The sequence below is a fragment of the Octodon degus genome, unplaced genomic scaffold (assembly GCF_000260255.1).
Source record: "Octodon degus isolate 3935 unplaced genomic scaffold, OctDeg1.0 scaffold00273, whole genome shotgun sequence".
Taxonomy (NCBI): Eukaryota; Metazoa; Chordata; class Mammalia; order Rodentia; family Octodontidae; genus Octodon; species Octodon degus.
The window spans coordinates 1964539-1982393 of NW_004524849.1; the positions used below are offsets into that span (position 1 = coordinate 1964539).

The 17855-nt window shown below is 44.2% G+C and overlaps 1 protein-coding gene across 1 annotated transcript in view; it reads left to right on the forward strand.

Moving 5' to 3' along the window:
* Positions 1–13855, forward strand: part of CUNH1orf21 (chromosome unknown C1orf21 homolog) — a 164524-nt gene extending 150669 nt beyond the window's left edge. The window contains exon 5 of the mRNA XM_004646597.2: positions 13060–13855. Coding sequence (XP_004646654.1) covers positions 13060–13098 — 39 coding nt within the window. The 3' untranslated portion in view covers positions 13099–13855. The remainder of the gene's footprint in view (positions 1–13059) is intronic.
* Positions 13856–17855: the final 4000 nt, after the last annotated feature.

A 17855-nucleotide genomic window follows, 5' to 3' on the forward strand; every position in this document is an offset into this window, starting at 1 on the left:
GCACTTGTTATGGGTGGCCTTGGGTTCTGAGATTGCATTTTGCTCCTTCTCATTGTCATTTTGTGTAGCACTGTCTTCTGACCTTTGTTGTAGATCTTTGTTGCACTCATAACCTTAGCACCTACTGAAGTTCAGGTGCAGATCTACAAAGTTTGGATTTATCCTGCTGTGCCTGGCTTGTGTCTGGCTGCTGTGCTCAGGCTCCTTCCTGCTGCCACCCTTGGGAGTAATACTGTTGTGCCCCTCTGGCAAGATGTTCTGCTCCTGGACTAGCTGGGTGGGTTTTTCCCCTACTCTCTCTACAGGGATTGCAGCTGAAGCGTTTCACCCAGTCCTGTATGCCAGGCCTGAGCTGAGTCTGGAGGGGACAAGGTGGAGTAGAGGGGAGAGGAAGCTCTCCCACACACTCACTGGGCCTGGGCTAGGGCTGGATCTGGGGTCCTCAGAGTGCGGCAGAAATTCTCACTGAGAAGGCAGTGTGGGGGGGTGCTGCAGAGTGGTTGTGAGGGTCCCAACGAGGTTGAAGAGGGTCTCACCCACCCGGCATCTGGGCTGGGACCGGCAGGTCCTGCCCGCGCAGGGTAGCAGGAATCTCTCCCACACACTCACCAGGGCCTGGGCTAGGACTGGATCTGGGGCTTCCCTGCGGAGTGGTGGGGGGGGTTCCAAGAGGGTGGAAGAGGGTCTCACCCATGCTGCCCCTGGGCTGGGACTGGCAGGGTAGCAGGAAGCTCTCTCACACACTTACCAGGCCTGGGCTAGGACTGGATCTGGGAGTCCCCAGAATGTGGTGGAAATTCTCGCTCGGTGGGCGGGGTGGGGAGGGAGTGCTGAAGAGTGGTGGGGGGTCCCAAAGGGGTGGAAGAGTATCTCACCCACGCTGCGCCTGGGCTAGGACCAGCAGTTCCCACCGGCATGGTGTAGCCGGACTATCGTATAGTTTTAATACTACACAAATATTAAATTATCTAAACTCAAAGCTGGGGGAGTGTAGTTCAGTGGCAGAACACATAATTAGCATGCCTGAGGTTCTGGGTTCAATTTCCAACACAAAAAATAAAAAGCAAAATAAATGCAAAGGGCAAACACTAAATCCATGACTCTTAGTGAGCAAGGCAATGGGGGTAGGATACCAGGGTAGTAATTTAATTTCTTCAGTAGGAGAGTGGAAATGAGTAGGGGTATATGAAGTGCTACTATCTCTTACCTTGGTGGTAGGAATTCGTTGTTTGTTCCATTCTTTATACTATCCTATAATTTTTAAATTTCTCAAGGTCAAAAGAACTGTACAGGAAGAGGAATACATTTGTGATAAAATGTCAAATGGAAAGAAAGCAGACCACACTCTGGTCACTGGCCTCGCTCGCACCTTTCACTTCAGCCCAGATGTGCAGTTGGGTAGAAGAAAACCCCCTGGAAACACTTGCTAGAGGGCAGTGAGCCCTGCTCGAAGGCACTTGAAACAGTCCACTTTTAGATATCATTTGAAATCAGTCCTAGTTCCCAGGACTTTCCGTCTGGACACGGATGCCTAGTCTCCATGAATAGCTGTTCTTTTTGGACAATTGGTAAAATGGGTGTCAACTCAATTTAATCAGCTCTTCATAACCCAGCAGTCTTCACATCAGTCAGTGCGACGGATGCAGCCCCCTATGTGCCCTCTGCACCTTCCTCTGCTGTCATCTTCCTAAAGTGTTCATTCCTAGGAAACATGTCCGGTTAATCAGGCAATTGTTGCCTCAGGTTCCATAATGAAGTCCCCTAGACCCTGCAAGTTTTGCCCTCTTGGGATGTATCCAGCTTGGCCTCAGCTGTGCCCTAGAAGAAGAAGGAAGCTAAGTAAAAGTGTCCTCCCCACCCCAGAAGCCTTCTTCACTGCCTTCCAGGCTTCTCTCCATCCTCTCTGGCCAGTCCACTGTTCTCTGCCTCCTATAGACAGGGTCCTGCCAGCGCAGATGCAGCATGTGCTTCCTATTCCCAAGGCACAGAAAAGGAGAGTCGAAGCCTGTGATCCAGCCAGCAGGGACACTCCCCTTGTGAGAAGAAAGAGAAGCAGTTTAAAAAGTAGTCACTCACTTCTCCCTCACTGGTCAACCCAGTCCTTGGAACAGTGTGAGGAGCAAACAGCATCCCACACGAACTCCCCTGTGACTGGCTGGGTCAGTCACCAACAGAAGAGTATCAGGCGCTGTGAGGGGAGGGGCTGATCTAGGCCTGCTGGGTTTCGTAATCCAGCCGGAAAGTTGATCCTCAGCTGACGCCTACTGGCCATTCTCCATTAACTGCAAGGAAAGAAGGTATTCTCTCCATGTTCAGCGTAAATTCTAGGGTAAAAGCAACTACTTCAAAGATGTTTAGTTTACCTAAAAGACCCAACTCTGCCAAGAGGCAAACGAATTAAAATCTCAGATTTTCTGAAGCCACTGTCCAAAAGAGAACTTAGGGAAAATCCCTGAAGCCCCAGTCTATCCAGATTTCCCTGGGGCAAGGGAATCATATTTGAATCTTACATTTGACAGTACACTAATTAAGACGTCAATGAATGAAGCCCACCAAACAACCTGGAAATCTTCCACAAAGAATTTCAAAAAATGGCAAATCATTTATCATTACTTAAAAAGTGAATCACAACAGGGCAAATTTTTGTAAGAAAATGTGAAAAAATAAAAATAAAGAATTATGTGTATAACAGGATTGAAATCATAGAAAAATTACACACAAATGGATAGAGCTCTAAATAAAACTATAAGACTCATTGGCGAAATAGGTTGTAGTTTTAAATTTAATTTTTATTTTATTTTAATTGTTTTGTAAAATACAAACATTTGTAAAAATGGAATTTTGTAGAATTCTTGTTTCCTTTTGGGAGAAATACCTCTCAGGGCACAAATTATCTCTGCTGCTTGATCTCTCGGGGAGAGGGCACACTCCTCCAGCCGTAGAGGCTTGTGAATCCACTGAGGGCAGTTCTGCTTTCTAGAACGGGTCAGGCAAACTACAACAACCAGGCCATGTCTAAGCCATGGAACCAGAATGATTTTTACATATCTTTAAATAATTGGGAAACAAATGAAAGAAGATGTGAAAATAGAAAATCTAAATTTGGATGCACAATTAGCCATGCTCATTTGAACACTTTTATCTATGGTGGTGTCCACGCATTAGCTAAGAGTGAGTTGCAGCAAGCCATGTGGAATAGAAAGCCTAAAACATTTACTCTGGACTTTCCCAGAGGAAGTCTGCCAACCACTGCTCCAGGAAATCAGTTCCTTGTGGCCTAGGATTGGTGAGCACAGTGCAGTATCCATCCCCACAGTCTTTGTCAGTCTTGCAGGTCTCCTTGTCGGGTGGAGTGCCACTGAAAACAGCCCAGTACCAACGTCAGATAAAGCTTGAGAAATGTACTTAAAGCCTCAAAACTACCCTCCTTACTGTTGGTAGAGCAGAGCTTCAGGTATAGTGAACACTTGGTTGAGAGTTGAAAGCTGTTTAGTTAATACTTTTCTCTCTTGGAAATGAAAAGCCCCAAGTTACTGGGGCTTTTGTCACCGCTGTTATTGTCATGGTGATCGTTCCTATATATGGTCAGAGACACAGTCAGGGGTTGCCACACTGCTGCTCATTACCAACCAGACCTTTTTCCAACTGAAATAATAGCATGTGAGTGTAATTAGGATAAAGCTCATTAGAGACAGAGGTGGCCATTAATGCCTCAAATGATTTTTCTAATGAAGTTAGCCAGGGGAGGAGACTTTAACAGAGCAGCTAATTATTTTTGCTTGCTTTTCTTTAGCATTTCACCAGCATTTAAAATTGTTATAATTTGTCATTGGACTGCAAATGAAAATAGTGCTGAAAAGGGATCCACACCTGACAAGGCTGTGACACTTCCAGCCCTGGGGAAGCAGCAGGTGACCGCTGCCCCCACCACAGCCCTGCAGAAGGAGCTGCCAGCCCCAAAGCCCTAGAGATACCTGTTCTTCCACTCCTTCAGCTTCCTTCTCCTCCAGTTTGTTATGGATTCTGGCTAGTGACTCATAGGTGCTCAGATTGTGGAATGTGGCTATGTTGCTCATAGATTCCAATTCAGGAATGTCCAGATTCTCGTGAAAACACGCGCTGTGTGCTCCAGGGTCATGCAGCATATGGAGGAACAAGTCAGAAACAAATTGTTAGGCGGGCAGGGAACAAAGATGCTCATTAAATTTATGAAGTGAAATTCAGATGGAGCAATTGTGCTTTATAAATCAAAATATTATTTACCACCCAAAAAGGAGTGAAACCCTACGGACAGGGTAAAGGCTGAGAAGGACAGTTCATAGTTAATAAACTACTTTGATCCTAGCATAGAACACTTGACAGATGCTATGCCAAGAGGTATATTGAAAGGGTCAGGCAGGCCACAATTAGAGAATCAATAGATCCTGACAGAGAACTTTTGGCAGACACTTTTGGTAAAAGTGTGACAAAGGAGCCAGTGAAGACGCAGAGTTTTCCTGGTATGGGTTTATTTAGGTCCTAAGTTTGATTCCTGGTACAAAAAAAAGGACAAGGGTATGTTCATACAACATCAAAAAGATACTATTTCCAAGCACCCTGCACTAAGTAAACTCCCAACAAAGTTGTTTATGGAAAAATCAAGATTTGTGTTTACTTAAAAACAAAAATGTATCCATGCACCTTCAAGAAGGTACTAATATGAGGCAAGCCTCACCAAGCAGATTTCCAACAGAAGTGATCCATTTGTCACCCTTGACCAAGGAAGAAAACTTTGAAGACTTTATTTGATAGAACCTCCCAAAGCAACTTAACACATATAGAACTGCTTTGCAACCTTCTGAATTTACCCTTGTTTCCTTCACAATAAAATGCCATCAAGAATGCCTAAAATCCTGGGTTTAAACCAAAAGTCTGCTAAACTTCCAAATACTCTGCCTACTGTAACTACTAAAAACCCACTTTTAAAGAGCTCTATTACATGGTACAGCGTAATGGCCTCTTTGTTGCTGTTAGAAAGAAGGAAGCTGTATGCTCAGGTTCCAGCTTGCTGTTCTCTAGTGTCACCCCATTTCTGTCTGGAGTGGTTTAAAATTAATTAAATGAAACTTGTGCTCTGCATGTTTGAAAATGTATGATGAAGTGTCAAAGTATTTCCAAAGCTATTCTGTATGATCCTATAATAAAGAAAAATCACTTCTATGAAGAAAAAAAGAAGAAAAGAAAGAGAAACTGAGATTCACAGACAGTATACTTAAGAAAGGAACCATGTAAAGAAGCAGAGAAGGGGTAGAACAAAAATAATGCAGAGGCCAGAAACTAACAGAGGTCCTCTGTGTCATCCAGATAGTTAAAGGAGAAGAAGATGAATTCTTTAGTTGAGTATTCAATCAACAATCAGCACAAGCCAACTTTATGACAAGTATAACAAATAATTTCAGGCAGCAATAAGCCTCTTTAAAACCAACTTCTGGGCTGATGAGATAACTTGGCAGACTAAAGCGCCTGCTTAGGCAAGGTTAAGCACGTGCAAGGACTGCAGTTGGATCCCAGGCATGCCATGCCACGCTAGCCTTGCACCCAGGGCGGGCTGAGCCAGCCAGACTCGGTATAGTCTGTAATCCCAGCACTAGGGAGGCTGAAAGCAGGAGGCTCACTATGAGTCCAAGCAGAGTAATGAGACCCTGCAACAACCAGATACGTTAAAAAATAAAACCAACTTCTGCCATGCAGCTTCACTACAAAACTTGTTTTTTTTTTTTCTAAACATGAGAGTTTTGCCTAGAATATTTAGGTACCTGACTCAATTGCCCATACCTACAAGGTTCTTTAACTCAGAATTTTGTGAGAACAGCAAAAGATGGGTTAAAATGCCTGACTGAACATTATGGGAAGAGCACCGTGCATGACTGCGTGTATGGGTCATATGGGTAGGACTTAAGTAAGAGTGGTTTTCTTTTTTTTTTTTTTTGTAAGAGTGGTTTTCTGGTATCCACTGTAGTCCATTCTCCATGCAGCCCTGTGCCCCCTTTCCTGAGTTCCACACTGTTCTTAAAACAGTAGCTGTGCCTCTGCTGTTCCTTGCTCAACACTTGCTATCACTTGATTTGATAAAAAGATTTGGTTCTTACAACATGATCTGCAGAGTGTCAGCACCTTCCTTCTCTCGAGAAAGTACCAGGATGTTTCCTATATAACCCTGCCCCACTCCACAGCCTTGCACCCGCCCCACTCTACCCCACCTCCCTCCAGGGGTTCCTAACCCATGCAGTGTGGGCCACTAGGGTTCCACCAGGCACCAAAAAGATGAAGGTGCTCAGGAATTAGTTCCCACCCTGCATGTAAGAGGCAAACACTCTGGCCAGAATTACTGTACAAGGGGCAGGTGATGGCAGGACTATGGGGGTGGGGACAGGAGGGTCATCCTTAGAGCCTCTGGGGAATTTCACTTGAAGATACAGTGTGGAGATCATAAAGGCTAAGTAACCAGTTAGAGGAGGCTGGAGAGGGGTGTGAGCAAAGACAGCAAGGCACGGAAAAGCAATATAACATACGAGAGGGGCCTCCTTGTTTGGGACACAGTGGGTACTTCATCCTGTTGGATGGATGGAAGGATGGATGGATGGATGGATGGATGGATGGATGGATGGATGGATGGATAGATGGATAGATAGAAAGATAGATAGAAAAGCTGTCCAGTGGTAGAGCACTTGCCTCACATGCACAAGGCCCTGATTCAGTCCCCAGCAACACCCCACCCCCAAAGTTAAAACTTGTTCATACTGTGTGTACATTTACATCACTGCAATAAGATCTCTTCTGCCTGCTTCCACTCAGTCCTCATTCCCACCTTGAATCGTGTATCATCTCCAATTCTCATTCTCAAATTGCTATAATAAAGGATATGAACCTTGATATGACCTAATACACTAAAGGGAAAATACTCAGTTTTCAGCTGATGGTCACATGTTTGAGGAATGGTGTTCCTTAAATTGAACGCATGCACATCCACAGAAAGATACTCGACTTCTGAGTCAGAGTCACACCTACAGCTGGGTAGCCATACCTAGACTATTTTTTTTATCATTTATTTATTTGGTATAGGGTTTCACTACACAGCTCAGATTCATAGTGATCCTCCTGTCTCAGCCTCCCCAGCACTGGGATTACAGGCTTGTGCCACCACTCCCAGTTTCAGTAGCCAGCAAGGTATGCTCAGGATTCCAGGGCCAGCACAGCATGCAGTACCAGGGATCAAACTCGGGTCTTTGTGCTTGACAGACAGGCACTTAGACCACTGAGCTATCTCCCAGACCCTACCCTGTCTATTTTAAACCTGAGTAGAAGCAGGTAATTCCAGCACTCTCAGTGGCTAAGGAGGATTTCAACCTCAAACCCACCGTAGGCAACTTAATGAGACTGTCCCAAAATTTGAAAGGGAACAGGGAATGTAAATTCAGTGCCACAGCCCTGATTTCAATCCCCAATAACACGCACAACAAAAAGTAAAGCTGAGTAAAAAAATGTACTATAGGTACATTGGAGGAAGTTTCTTATTTGAAATCACTCTTTGAGTTGTTCTTCTCTAAACGGGAGAATTTAAAATTAGTATAATGGGGGCTGGTGAGATGGCTCAGTAGTCTAAAGCACCTGCTTAGAACAAGCTTAGCAAAGCACAGGGACCGCGGTTCAATCCCCCAGCACCACATGGCAGCCAGCCCTGCCCCCTGGTGGGCTGAGCTGGCCACACACACACACACACATAAATTTAAAAAAAATTTTAAAAATAAAATAAAATTAGTATAATGTTCTTCCCTAGAAACTTCTTAGCCTAGAAACTTCAGCAAGCAAACAAAAATCTTTCCCTAGGTCTTTGGAAATGTGTGTTCCAAGTTGACACAAATTCTTTCACGTTCAAAAGAAAATAGTAATACCAGTACTGGGGAGGGCACGGGAGACCTCCACAAAGCTGAGCATGATCAGAAAAGCTTGAGTAGGCAAGAGTTTCTTGGAGCTTTTTGGTTCTCCACCATGATGCTCCTGTGGTTCTCTCAGACAACCCTTCCTTGTCGGTATCCTTAGCACTTCCCAGTCCTGCAGCCACAGGAGCCTCCTGGTGACCTGGCAGTGCATGCTTTGCACAGGGCTGCAGTTGCGACTCACTGTCCCCAATGCTAATGGTGCAAACATCTTTACAAAGACTTGCACTTGGGGTCCTCTTCAGGGGGAGGGTGTATTTCAGCCAAGAGGATTGCTGTGCATCACCCAAACCTCATTCCTTCTTCCTGCCTTCTGACAGCTGAAGGTTTTGAAGTTCTCTTTTTAGCACAGTTCTTTAACAATTTAAATGTGACATGAAGTCATGCTACAGAGGCCAGCTCCCTGTCCTGCCCAGTAGGGTCCATGTGCAAATAAGGCCTCTGCGGTGTTGAGACAGAGCGCCTCCAACAACAGCTTCCTCAGGGCACTGGGCCCTGCCCTGGATGACCATATGGAGGCTCCTGCCTTCGATGTGTTTTGATTTCAGAGCTTTTCGCTGCCAAAATATTTAGTTCACAGAGCTGCTGGCAGGTGGTAGTAACAGAAATGAAACTGACTGGAATTTGAACTTGGTTATCAAATCACTGCAGTCCTGACAAAAGTTAGCTCTGTGGTCCTGGGCTTCTGTGAAATTTTTCCCATCACTAACAGGACTCGTCTAACCTGCAGGATTGATATGAATAAAAAATAATATCTGAAAGCAACTAATGTATTTTCTTCTTCTTAGTCATAATTTAGTGCAACAAATGCTTAGGAAATGGAAGTTTCAGCCTTCTGTTGATACAGAGAGCTTATTTAGCTTTGTCCCTCAAAAAGTAGGCGGGGAAGCCCTTCTTGTGCTATCAGAGGGTCTGGACTAGTCCTTTGGCCACGCGGTGCTGCAGCTCATCTGCAGGGCTGCAGACACTGCTCTGTCAGCGAGTGCCGCAGTTCTCGCGCACGGCGGCGTGGGCGTGGCCACGCGTGTATCGCTCTGCCCTCGCTTCCACGTTCTTCCTCGTGGAGGCGCCTCATTGGCTTTGCTTAGAGTTGAGGCCTCGTTTAGACATAAGAAGGGAAAGGACATCACCTTCTACCATCCCTATTCCTCCACCAGAAGCCTGAGCAAACTCAGAGTTTATAATAACAATTAGAGTAGCAGCAGTAGTAACCGTAGGACGGTTACCTTAATTGTGTCCACTTGACTGATTTAGGATCACCCAGCAGACTAGTAAAGCATGTTCCTGGATGTCGGGTGGCTCACGGAGGCAGGAGTGCGGCTGCTCCACATGGCCCAGAGCTCCGTCCTCTGCTCTGTCCCCTGCTCCACTTCAGCAGCCCTGAGCAGAGCAGCTTCTCCTGCCGTGGAGCTGGGTGATCCGGGAATGGACCCCTGGAAAGAGACGTGTACCTCAGCTTTGTAAAGTGGAGTATTGCTGTTACGACTACTACTATTAGCACCCTTCAACTCTTTAATGCAACATATTCTACTTTTGGAAGGGAAATGTTCCTTTAAAATCAAATTTTCTAAACTGAAAAGGATGCCCCCAAGTGTCGATAGATAAATAAGTAATGACAGTTTTGGACATGCCCACTACTCAGATGTACTGAGTGTTTTTTGGTACATGTATACCCTCCTGTGCCTCAGTTTCCTCATCTACAAAATGAAAATAACAGCAGTTCCCACCTGAAGGGAATTCCTTCAAGTCATGGGTGTTGGTACTGTGTCCCAGGGATGAAAAATCTAGTATAAATAATAATATTCATAACATGTAACATTTGTAGATACCTACCAGCCACTCTATTTTCCCACTTTGCCCTAATCACAACCATCAGGGCCTAAAGCCATTATTACACCCAGGAAGCCTGGTAATTTCTCAGATCTCCCTATATTAGTCAATTTTTTTTTTTTTTGTTTTGACCAAATACCTGAAAAGGGTCAGCTTTGAGGGTAAAGATTTCTTCCAACTCATAGCTTCAGGGGTTTCCGTTGAAGGTCATCTGGCTCCCAGGCAGAAACCAGGTAAAGGATGTGGGGGGAAGCTGCTCCCCCAAAGGTACCTGGAAAATAGAGCGAGATGGTTGGTAGGCAGAGAGGGAAGGCCTAAGGGGTATTGTACTCCCCAGTGACCTGCCTCCTCCCATTAGGCCACACCTCCTGATAATTCTGCTAATGAACTTGTGAGTAGATTAATCCACTTGATGAAATTAGAGCGTGGTGATCCCATCACTATCTCAAAGCCGATCAACTCTGAGCATGTGAGCCTTTGGAAACATTTTGTAGATCTAAACCGTTACAGTGACACTTCCTTCCAAATGAAATCTCATGAGCCCTATCCCCAGCCAAGCTCCCACTGTATTTGCAGGTCCACTCTCTGAGTGTCATCTCTTAAGCATAAGTGGAGGGCATCCCTTGACATTTATAGCACTGTGTCCAAATGTTCTTGTGTGACCTGTTTCCCACTTTGGGATCAAGAACCCCAAAAGTCCCCTCTCTACCTCTCCAACAGGTGACTCAAAACAGTGTCTCTTGGGTGGTCTGGGCCAAGAATAGGGATGGGATCAGCTTGAGCATTGGCCAGGGATGCTATCAGTGGGGAAGAAGTGCTAAATATACACTACTCTCCTCAGGGCCATTGGCTACCCACTTTCTCTGCCCAGGAGAGGTTTGGTTTTCTATAACAAGTAAATCGGGGCTGGGGAAATAGCTCAGTAGAATAAGCGCTTGTCTGGCAAGTACAAGGGCCTGAGTTCAATCCCCGGTTCCACCAAAAATAAATAAATAAATAAATCAAACCTGGAGATAATGCTGGACTCCGAAATTTGCATATAGCAGGGTGAGGGCCAGCAATCCGATGGTGGAGGAAAGCAAAACACAGCAACCAATGAATAACTTTCAAACAGAACAAGCAGTCAGGGGCCATTTAGCATGGACAAGGTGACCTCATACTTTCACAGGCCTGGAGTTGTTATTATAGGGCAACATTTTTAATTTATCAAACACACCCATGCGCATACACACACATACTGTGTGTAACACTGTGGGCTAGGTCTCTTTAGTCACTTTATTTGGGCAACCCCTTCAAGTGGGAATTGCTGTTGTCTTCCTTTTGTAGATGAAGAAACTGTTCACAGATGCTGTGAACAAAGAAACACTCAGTACATCTGAGTAGCAGTCATGTCCAAAAGTGTTATTACTTACTTACATGTTGACACTTGGGGCCTTACTTTTCAGCTTTTTAGAAAATTTGATTTTAAGGGAATATTTCCCTTCCAAAATTAGAATATGTAGCTTGCATTAAAAAATTGAAGGAGAACCGGGACGATAGCTCAGTAGAATAAGCGCCTGCCTGGCAAGTTCAGGGTCCTGAGTTCAATCCCCAGTACCACAAAAAAAAAAAAAAAAAAAAGTTGAAGGATACAAATAATAATAATTAACAGGAGTAGGAATTTCTACTGCGTTGTGGGAACCCCCAGACCCAGCCCATGCTATCAGTCCTACTTGCCAGTATTTTTGCTCAATGTATAAATATATATTAATAATTCAGAATAATTGGCTTATTGTCACAAGTATGTGGGAATAGACTTTCAGCGTTCCAAACTGAAGCATTGTCTTTTGAAAATTTCCCACTGATACCCGCACAACCACCCAGCCATTCCAGCGAAACACATACAGCATGTGGAAGCACATGCACAGCACAGGACATTTAGGGAATTCCAAGAAATATTTTTAAAGACAAATAGTAACAGTAACGAGACAGCCACAAATGTTTGGTGGTAAATTCCTAATAGTCATGAAGGGAAATCTTCAAACCACAGCCCAGCAAGATGTCAAGCTGCCGTGTGCGCCCTGCTTTTGTGACCATGTCATCGTCCTGTGGTAGCTTTCCCTGCCCCGCATCCCGCTCATTTCCTTCTTGACATTGTACAGCTATTTCCTCAGCAGTACAGAAACTCTCCCTTACAGAATCTTTTTCCACACCTGGCTTTCATCACTTCTTGATAAATATTTCAGTTTTTCCACTTTATTTTTCTTTAACAATAACCGCTGCCCAGTCAAATCATTCGTCTTTTCCTCTGTATAAGTAATTGTGGTATTGAATGAGTGTACATCAAAAACCATTTGGGATTCCCTATTCTGTCTTGCTTGGCATTTTCAGAGACCGTTAGTCTCAATTACACTTGGCAGTTTGAATGACATTTATTCAACCATTCTAAAATTTAGAGTTCAAATTTAATGTGAACTTTTTTTTTTGCTCTATAGAGACGTTTGTGTGTAAAATACACTTGATCTTAGCCAAAAGTCTGAGAAATGATTTTGTGTGTGTGTGTGTAATAAAGGATAAACTAAAAAAAAATAAATAATAATAATAATTAACAACATTTGACTTTAAAAAGCCTTTACCTATGACCCTAGGAGGCAGCAGCTTAGGTCTTTTTCCTATGATATCTGTGATGATTTACTGACCCAGAAAATGTGTGTTTTATCCAAGCAAGGTCAGATATGAAGTCTGAAGCCCAGCAGGCCCAAGGGTCTTCATAAAGTTTTTAACCAATGGTCTTAGAATGAATTAAAACTAAGATATCCCGGAGTTACAAGTCCTCCCCTTTGTGGAATTTTAAGTTGCAGGCAGAGGATGTAGCTGTAGGACATGGGCAGCTGAAGGAGACTTGCTGACTCTTCCTGATGAGAAACGGGTTTCTGAGTAATTTGTCCACAGTTTACAAGGCTACCTGTTATACAGGTTCATATAAATTCTTACCAACAAAAGTAAGGGCTTATTTGGGGCTTGGTAAAACTTTCACACCAGATAGATAGATAGATAGATAGATAGATAGATAGATAGATAGACAGACAGACAGACATATTCTGTCTTGTATTTATGACGTATCTATTTTGTGCCAAGTAATCACTAATAAAGCCTGGATTCTGTTACAAGAAGTCTCAGGCTGAAAGAAAATTGATTGCCAGTAACTATTTTAAGCTCTGAAATGCTTTGAGTTTCTCATTCACGTGTTGTTCTTTCTCTTTTTTCCTCCAAGGGTCGGGATTACTGTTCGGAAGAAGAGGATATCACATAGCACCAATTCTATCACTCAGACCAGGAGCTACTACTGTGTAAATAGGTTACACCCCAGTTGCAATCTTTGCAAAGGTCGGTTCTCTTCAATGAACAGCACTATAGCAACAGAAGATCGTTCCATATCGTATGCCCCATTAAATTACAGTGTTTCATAATGAACTTGCAAAGGAATATTGCTAAAACAAACAAAAAACTGTTATATCGAACTTTCTTTGTTGCTGCTAGTTAAACTTGTTGCAACTTTTCACTTCTCTTGTGTCCAGGTATGCAGCAAAATTCTGCAGTTTCACCTTAAAGATACTATTGATTTTACAGATGCTCTTCAACCTATTTTCTATAAGATGAAGTAGTGGTGAACTCATATCAAACTTCTAGGCCAGTCCTGCTTCTAAGTCAAGCATTTCCTTCCCTCTTTCCTCCATATCTCTCCCAAGCCATCCAGAGACAGCCTGGGCCTTGCTTGTCGCTGGCAATGTTGAGCTTTGGAAATGAGGTGGTGGTTTTGGCCAGCCTTGTTCCTCTGCTCTGAAGAAGTAGAAGAGCTATTACCAGTTAAAAGCATGGTGTGACCTGACTCCTGGAAGTGACGTAGGAGTGCGCAGCAGGTTGTTCCATCTAATAGATACCTTAACCAAGGATTAAGCTTGCAACATTGGCTTTGCTCAGATGCAGATGGAAGTGTGATTGCAATCATTTTGAATCCCTCTTCCTCACTTTTTTTTTCTAAGAAATAAACATTTTACTGTTTTTATGTATCTTTGTCTTCTCCCATTCATCCAGCTCAGTGTTTTAAGATGACCTTGGCTATGGAAATTGAGCCTTCCTTTGCAGTGATACTGATGAGTGGTCTGTGTGGCTCCCTACCCTTCCCTTAGTAGTCCCCCATGGCTCACAAGGGCTGTGAATGGTCAGAAGAGATGAGGGAACACCCATGACCTTTTAGGAGGAACTGAAGCTACCATGTTTTCATTTTGTTAGCAAACAAAGCATCCTATTTTGTGCTTCTCTCCCTCCACAATGCCTCATGGCCTTGCCACCTTCCTCTTCTTACTACTCGGTAGTGCAGTGAAAAGCATTTGCCTACCCCAGATTATGAGCTTTTACACTGGTGATGATGTTTGGAGATGTGAAAGCCAAAAGCCCTGGCAGTGGTGGGGAATGTTGACTGTGTTCAGTAGAGTTTATTTTTCCATACTATATGAAGAGAATGATCTCTTCTCAAAGACAGAAGTAATATTTTTAACAAATATTGTCTCACAAGTAAATAGCAATCAAAAGGAAAAAATAACTTTTGTATTTTTTTAATATGTTTAATAGCTTTCATGAGGGTTCTCTTTGTTACTTTCAGGGGAAAGCACCCTACTAAACGCCACGCCAGCCATCCAGGTTTGAGTTTGTCCCACAGAGGTGCAGGAGGCGCACTGCATGGTTCTCTTTTTGGGTTGCAAACTTTAAGGGCCTGGTATCGGCCCCCTACCACCTTCCCAAAGTAGACAGTTAAGAAGGTGACTCATTAAGGTGTTGAGGGGGGAAGTTCTCAAGAGATCGCCTGCCACAAAATGGAAAAAGGACCTAGCTTTGTTGTTGCTGAGAGGAGCCTTGACTTTTAAACCCAGCCATGAACTCAGTGGCACCACTGACATGCTAGTAGTAAGATTCCTCATCTCCAGTCAGACGTGGGGCACCAGAAGTGAGGGGAAGGAACCTGCTCAAGAGCTCTAGAAAATGAGCTCCAATTTGTTAGCAACAAAATCCCTTAATTCTTGTAGCCAGCAGCAGCTATTTTGGGGAGCAGCTGTGGTTGTTACATAAATAGAGATGCAGCCAAAATGTAAGGCTTTGTATCCTGCTTCAGGCAGAAAAATGCAGGGAGAGTCAAGTAGTCTAGGGTTTCTAGTTCCCTCCCCCTGTATGGTTTTTGGCCAAGCAATGAAAATAGTTTTCCTCAACTATAAACGAACTGCTAGACCCCACCTCACAGTTGTTCCCTGGGGACTTTGTTCTGTGTTACATGGATGACCTTTTCCTGGATCGCATGATCTTGTCAAGCAAGAATGAAGCAAATGTTCCTGTCTTCCATTTGACTACTCTGTGTCTCAGAGGGTGTCCTCCCAGGCAATCACTGTCCTCCATCCAGGGGGGAAACATGTTCACATCATTTTCCACACAGTCACATTTAACATTTTAACGTGTTGCACACATGCACAAAACCACAGGTTTCTTGGGACCTGACTTTTGAGTGTTTAATGAAACTCGAAGTGTTATCCCCACAAACTTGCAGCTCTGGGCCTGGGGTTCTGTCCCTATACTGGATATGCCCGTGCTGTGCAAAAGCAATTTTTTTCTCAGACACATTTGGTACCTCTAGAAACAGGTCCAAGAAATGGGGTGGTGGGGTGGGTTGGCATGAAGTGCGTGATTATATTAGCAGCACTCAACGCTGTCTTTCCCATTTGTTGGTTTTAATCATAAAATTGTCAAGTGATTTGTGTTTGTACTTTATTTAAGCCTTTTGTAAGGATCTAGAGCAAAAGTTTTTCCCCCTCTCTGTATTCGCACACTAAGAAGATTGTCTCAGATGCAGTGAAAAGAATAATCCAATGTACATGCTGGTACGCTGTGCAAGTTGTCATCTCTGTAGGACATGTTAAAAAAAGAATGATCCAACCCAGGCATGGTGGCACATGCCTTTAATCCCAGCACTCGGGAGGCAGAGGCAGGGGCTCCTCAGGAATTTGAGACCAGCCTGGGTTACAAAGTGAGCTCAAGACCAGCTTAAACTGCATAGCGAGACCCTGTCTCAAAAAAGAAGGAGAAGAAAAGAATGATCCGGTGTACACACTGGTGCACTCCGCTGGTTGTCTTGGTAGGACAGGTCAGAAGGAGAGGAGAGCAACAGCCTGGTAGATGGAGGAAGCCAAAGCCTATGAAGCAGTCAGCAGAGAGGGTTGCTGCACTGACCGTGTGCCAAGGAGACTGGAAACCCAGCCACCTGGTGGCCGGGGGGTGGGACCGAACTGCCAAGAAGATTTACAGCTGGATTACACATGCCTTATGTACTTCTTGTGGTGGAGCTGTAAAAGTTCAGCAGTGTGTGCACAGCTTTCTTTTGGTTGGCAGAGGTTCAGGATCACGGAGTTCTGCGCTCACAATGCAATGCGTGTTCCTTACTGGCAAATGGCCTTAAAAGAGGCTTTCACCTTCGCAATTCCCCCTCGCCCCAGGCTCATGCAGTGAGCATGAGTGTGCTGTGGTCTATTTAGGGACCAAGAAGGTACAAAGTCCAGTGACAGAAAATTAGGTCAGTCCTCAGAAACAGTGCGACACACAGCAGTCTGGTGGGCGGCAGGGCTCTCCCTATCTGCCATGCCTGTGCTTGTGCCTGCCTGTGGATGAATCAAATATGAAATGACCTGACCCAGAGGTGGCCTTGGCTCTCTCTGTCCTAGCACCCGCCTGCTCCAGGAGCAAAGTGAAAAAGCACCTCTGTGTCTCAGGCACGCCCAGGCATCGGCAGCGACCAGGCCAGCAAGCAGACAGTCCTAGCAACCGGCCCAGGGATGACGGAACCTGCTTTGTGCTCCCAGCTGGTGTCATCCCTGAGTTCTAACTCTTTTGTTAGAAATTCATTGCCATGTTTTGTTTCTCTTTGGTGGGACACTGGTAAGCCTGCTAAGAACAGAAATTATACCTCTTAAGAATTTTACCTCAGTAGCCTGTGATGTAGATTAGCCTGTCAATTGTAGGGCAAGAGTCTGAAAGTGTTCCATCTCTATAACTCTTCAGAAACTTAGTTAAATATGTTGGTTTTGTAGGAAGGAAAATTAACTGTTAATCCTGGAAAATACTGACTCACAATCTTGGACTCCAGGACACTAATATTTTCTTAATAAAGAGCAAAACAACTGGTATCTAAGGTTCTCAACCCTACCCCTCCCTTTAAAAAGAAAAAAAAGTATTAGATTGCACTCTGTAATTTTACATAAAATCTACTTTCCATGCTTTTCCCCCAGAAGGCATTCGCAGAGCTTTATTTCTTTATACCTCTTAGAAATTGGTCTCTTTGTTAAATTGCTTACAACCCCAAAAGAAATAAAAGAGGCATGGCTGGTGAGCGGGGAGTCTGTATTTAAAAGCATAATGAAAAGATGGCTGAAAACAGGAGCTTTGGCTTCCCGGTGTCACAGGTGGGTTGCCAGACCCCAGCGCGCCTGTGTACTGCTGGATGGGGCCGCTGGCCTTCACTGCAAATGCCCCTGCGGTACATCTTCTGGAATTCCATGGACAAGGTCTGTGAATTGCCTTCTGCCGATAAATGGATGCATTTTCTAGGGGGAAAATGCCTTTGGCTTCAGCAGTCCCCTCTTTGTGTATCTCTGGAAAAAGGTCACAAAGGTGTGGTACAAAATGAGGTTGGTGGACAATATATTTACCTTTTTGGTGACGCTGGGACTTACTAGCAATGCCTGGTTTTCAGGACTCTCACAGTTTTCCTGGAAACCAGTTTAATCTTGGAAGAAATGGGAGAAGAAATGACGGTTGTTATTTGTACTCTGTGCCAGCTACTGTGCCAGACCTCTTATAATTGTTCTGTGTAACCTTCACAATAGATCTGCAGAGTGGATTATTACCCCTGTGTTCTAAGTAATAGACATTGTAAGTGTTGAATGCATCTGTCCAACGAAAATACCCACATGGAAAGAAGGAAAATGCCATTCAAGTATTTTCTAAATTATTATTATTATTATTACCACA